Genomic DNA, 4,376 nt, shown 5'->3' with positions numbered 1-4,376 from the left:
CCCTTGAAGAGCGGCTGGTGGACAGAGAGAAAGCGGAGTCTCCAGTCCTGTCCTGCCACCAGCTAACACCCCCCCCCGCCGCCCCCCCATGCCTCACTCCTGTCTCTAAGGCTTTCCGCGCATGCATCCTCCAGGCCTGAGCCCCAGTGAGCAAGGTCTGAGCCTGAGTGTCTAGCCTGGCCCTGCCTGGGATTGCCCTGCAGAAACCCTGAGGGGCTGGGACAGGGACCCAGGCCTAGATCCTTGGACCCACCAGCCTGGGCTCGGGGCGGAGGGCTGGAGACAGAAGTGAAAAGGGTAAGTGTTTCCAGCCTCCCTCACCTAGCTGGGAACTCATCTAGGGCCCTGCCACTCCCTGCACACTCACTGGAGACTGTCCCCAGGGCAAGTGAGTGCTGGGACCTGGGTCCTTGATTTCCAGGGACTAGGGGACACCAGACACAGGAGGTGGGGAGAGAAGGCTCCTGCCATTCACCTGCACGTCACGCTGCAAGCTCTGGAGCAGGCGTTTCTGGAAGCTGCGGGTTGCAGCCCCCAGGGGCTTCTCCAGCTCCTCCAGGGTTCCTGGGAACCTACTCAGAAGACTGGTCCTGACAAGAGGAAGGATGGACGATGAGGTGGGCAAGGGGAAGCAGGCTGGGGAACAAGGCTGGGCACACAGCCATCAGGTGAGGGGCCACATCAGCTCTGCTTGTCTACACTGCAATGCGGGGGCAGCCTGGAGGGTTGTGCGCTTGTCTACACTGCAATGTGGGGACAGCCTGGAGGGTTGCACAGCATGCTAGCCCGAGGTGCAGTGAGGAGACAGCCCAAGCCCCCCATCCAATCATGAAGTAGTAGGTCACTGGGAGGGGGTGGGCCTGGCTCATGGCAGAGCACCCCTCTGGCAGCTCTAGACAAAGCCTCCACTTTCTGGGTGACGGGACACTGCCACGTAGCCACGCCTGGCACAGACTCTCCTCTGAGCCTCATAACTGCCCCCTGAATGTGACAATGTCCCCATTTCACTGTTGAAACCGAAGGCCAGGTTGTCTCCAACCCTCACAGCCCAGAGACACAGCAGGCTGAAATCCTATCAGGGATTGGGCCAGAGGGTGCCAACCAAGGGGTGCAGAACACGCCCTGGGCTGAACCCCAAGACCCCCGTGGGGAGTACCAGCCTGGCTCAGATGGGGGACAAGTGTCCAGACAGTGCTGCGTCAAGGCTGTGCTCTGGACTCTGCGGGCCTGGCTCCATCCCCGGCATTCTCGTCCGGAGCCTCTGCTTCCCAGCTGTACTGGGACATTGCACTAGGAACAATGGCACTGGCTGGCATAGCAAACCCCAAGTGCTCCTAAGCCACTGGGAACTGAGTCCTCCAGGGGACGAGTCCCCACATGGCTCTAGGGGACAAGAGCTCTGGTTGCATTGGACAGAAGAGGAACGGAGCAGAGGTGAAGGGGCTTGTCCCTGGGAACAGAGCCAGCAAGTGGCTAAGCTGAGTCTGTAACCTCAGTCACTGGCAGCTTTCAGCAGCTGGTGCATTTGCAATGGGGGACGGGGGAAGGCTGAGGCTTGAAGGCGTGGGAGGCCAGCAGCCATTGCCAACCACAGAGGGGGCCTCTGCCTCTGGACACAGACCCCAGCCCAGCATAGCCCAGGGTGGGGAGTTAGGGAGGGCTTCGTGGAGGAAGGGTGTCCCCAGAAAGGAGGAAGGCTGGCTAGGATCAAGGAAGGAGAGAAATGGAGCCACGGTGCAAGTAGGCACTAGGGCAGTTGGAACTCCTTGGCCTCTGCTTAGCCTCAACACTCCCCACATCCCTTCCAGAGCCTGAGATCTACTGGAAGGAGGGGAGGCAGAGAGGGAGTCCAGGCTGCAACACACACACACACACACACACACACACACACACACACGCACACACCGCGCGCTCAATGCCTTTCCGGGTCCCCGGAGTTCGCGCGCCTCCTGCTGGTCATGCCGGGCACCGCCCCTGCAGAGGAGTAAGGAGACGTACCTCAGCTCCTCGCAGGTGTTAATGTAGGCGCCCAGGTGTGGCTCATTCACGGCCTCAGACTCCAGAAAAGCCTTTTCAAACCTGGGGGCAGCGGACGCAGAGGCCTTGAGGACCTTTCCCGGCTGCTCTAGGTCCGCAGTCGGCCCTCCCCTCAGGTTCCACTCAGACTGCAGAGCTGGGGTCTCACACTCTGAGCGAATGGGACAGCCACCGCCCCCCTCCGCTCATCCCTCCAAGGCCGAGGGCGTGCCCGCACCTGGGCACGAAGAGGCCGAGCGCCCGCGCGCAGATCCGCAGGGCGGTGGCCTCCAGTTCTGCGGAGATGGCTCCTGCCGCTTTCACGTGCTGGGCCAGGAGCTGCCAGCAAAGCCACAGTCTGAGCATCGGAGCAGCGACCAGAGGCCTGCAGTCCCACACCTGGTGGCCCCGCAGCATGGGCAGCCCACCCTGCTCTGCCGGGCAATTGTGGCTCCAGAGCTCAGTGACCTCAATGTGGGGGTCAGCTCCCCCACAGCCTGGCCCACCCGCTGAACCCAGAGCTCCCGCACTCCCAGCGGGGGGCTCCCCTGTGTCCCCTTCGCGCCCACATGGGGCCTCAGGCTCCCATCTCGGGGAGGAATTTGAACTGGACACGAAGCCCTGGCTGTCCCCATCACCAGCAGTCTGCACACAGGCCGCCCCGCAGCCCCTGCCGGCGCACCATGTGGACGTCGATGGACAGCGGCGCGTGGTAACGGCCCTGTAGCACCTCGGGGGCCTCCGCAGCCGCCCAGCGTGACTGCTCCAGCTGCAGAATGCCATCGAAGCAGTCTGTGACCTTGGCCTGGGGGGTAAGGGGGGGAGCAGCCCTGAGACCCTGCCAGGAAGGAAGAACCCTATCCTCGAGGGCCAGCATGCCTTATCACTGGCTGGTGGTGGTGGAGGGTGAGCTGCCACCAGCCCACACTTCCACGGCCATCCTGGGGCGGAGCCTCCCTGCAGGACCTGCTGCCTTCAGCCTGGCCCTGCCCTGGCATTACCTCGAGGAAGCTGGTGTAGTCGCTCTCCAATCGGGCCCACACGTCAGGTGCCAGGAGTGGGGGCAGGGGCTCCACGGGCAGCATCAAGTCTTGGGTGCCCAGGAAGTCAGGACTGGAATGGGGGGCATTTGAGAGCCTGGGCTGGGTGCTGATGGGCAATGGCTAACCCCCACCCCCACCCCCCGTTTCTGGCCAGGCTCATGGTCTGAGGCCAACAGTACAGGGCCCAGAACTTGGGTTTCTGTTACACCCCCTCCGCAGAAGCCTCTGCTGTTGGGTCTCCTGCGTTCTGGCAAGCAGCTGCACAGGGTTCCAGGGACTGCTACATAGCTGGGCCTTGGTCAGCTGGCCTCGGCGGTGACCTCACCGTCTGGCAGACAGGGCTCTAAGCTCCCACCACCCCCAACTCCACATAGCTCCAGACGGCCACCATCCAACCCACTCCAGGGAGGCCCAGAGAGGGGTGGTGGCCTGAAGCCACACAGCAGTTTAAGGAGTCCAGGACTTTTTGCTGTAGGGCACGTGTGGAGGAGAAGAGACAGAAAGAGGAAGAGTGAGAACTCCTCCCTCCTCTCAGGAGGTCGTAGGCACCCATGCACATGTGTCCAGCATGATTTGCAAGCCACCAGATCCGGGAGTCAACTGCCCGGTTGGTCATGTGCCACCACGTCCATGCCATCTGCTGGCCCCAAGAGCCCAAGACTTTCAGGCAACCTCCTCCTGACTACGCTGTGCCCTTGGGCTGGAGGCCACTCTGGGGGAATGTGCTCCCCTCAAACAGTGCAGAGCCCAGAGGAAGCTCTTGGCAGACTGCACCTGCACCGTGCCCGCCCAAAGGAGAAAGTGGGGGTGAACCTGAGCCAAGAGCCTGTGGCTGTCTGCCTGGAGGTGCCCAGGATTTTCTAACTCACCCAACAGCACCCTGGGGACTAGCACAGGCCTCAACTGGCTCCCTGCTCTGCCGAAAACCACCCCACCTGTGGAGGCTTCTCAGCCTCAGGAACCAGGGAGAATGGTCTCTTAGGAAAACCCTGGCGAGGTGTGGGCCGGGGCCTAACGCACAGAAAGCGTCAGAGGCTGGGTTCTCAGGCGCCTCATCACCAGCCCTCTCCCAGGGAAGAAAGGTGCCCTGTGCTCCTCCGATCCTGACAGCCTCCAGGTAGGGAGCACCAGGGGACAGTGCCAGCGCCTCCCCGCCCCGGGGCCTCACCTGCTGTAGACGTTGGCGGCCCAGTCCAGCAGGACGTAGAGCTGCTCGCAACCGCGGGCGTCCTGCGCGAGCTCCTGCAGGCGCTGGGCCACCGCGCCGTGGAAGGCGAGCAGGTAGGTCTCCCACGCGGGCAAACCGGCGGCCGCGGA

General features: G+C 62.9%; 1 protein-coding gene across 1 annotated transcript in view; it reads right to left on the bottom strand.

The window, feature by feature from the left end:
- The window catches only part of EXOC3L4 (exocyst complex component 3 like 4), an 11,308-nt gene that overhangs the window by 2,652 nt on the left and 4,280 nt on the right, over positions 1 to 4,376 (bottom strand). Inside the window, exons 4-9 of the mRNA XM_027776388.1 lie at positions 4,228 to 4,376; positions 3,018 to 3,129; positions 2,699 to 2,821; positions 2,255 to 2,355; positions 1,999 to 2,079; positions 476 to 590 (exon numbers count right to left, since the gene is read on the bottom strand). The exon at positions 4,228 to 4,376 is cut by the window's right edge and continues 15 nt beyond it. Coding sequence (XP_027632189.1) covers positions 476 to 590; positions 1,999 to 2,079; positions 2,255 to 2,355; positions 2,699 to 2,821; positions 3,018 to 3,129; positions 4,228 to 4,376 — 681 coding nt within the window. The remainder of the gene's footprint in view (positions 1 to 475; positions 591 to 1,998; positions 2,080 to 2,254; positions 2,356 to 2,698; positions 2,822 to 3,017; positions 3,130 to 4,227) is intronic.

The sequence above is a fragment of the Tupaia chinensis genome, unplaced genomic scaffold (assembly GCF_000334495.1).
Source record: "Tupaia chinensis unplaced genomic scaffold, TupChi_1.0 Scaffold000671_2, whole genome shotgun sequence".
NCBI lineage: Eukaryota > Metazoa > Chordata > Mammalia > Scandentia > Tupaiidae > Tupaia > Tupaia belangeri.
The sequence above is the reverse complement of the archived record's forward strand: the minus strand, read 5'-3'. Positions and strand labels throughout refer to the sequence as shown.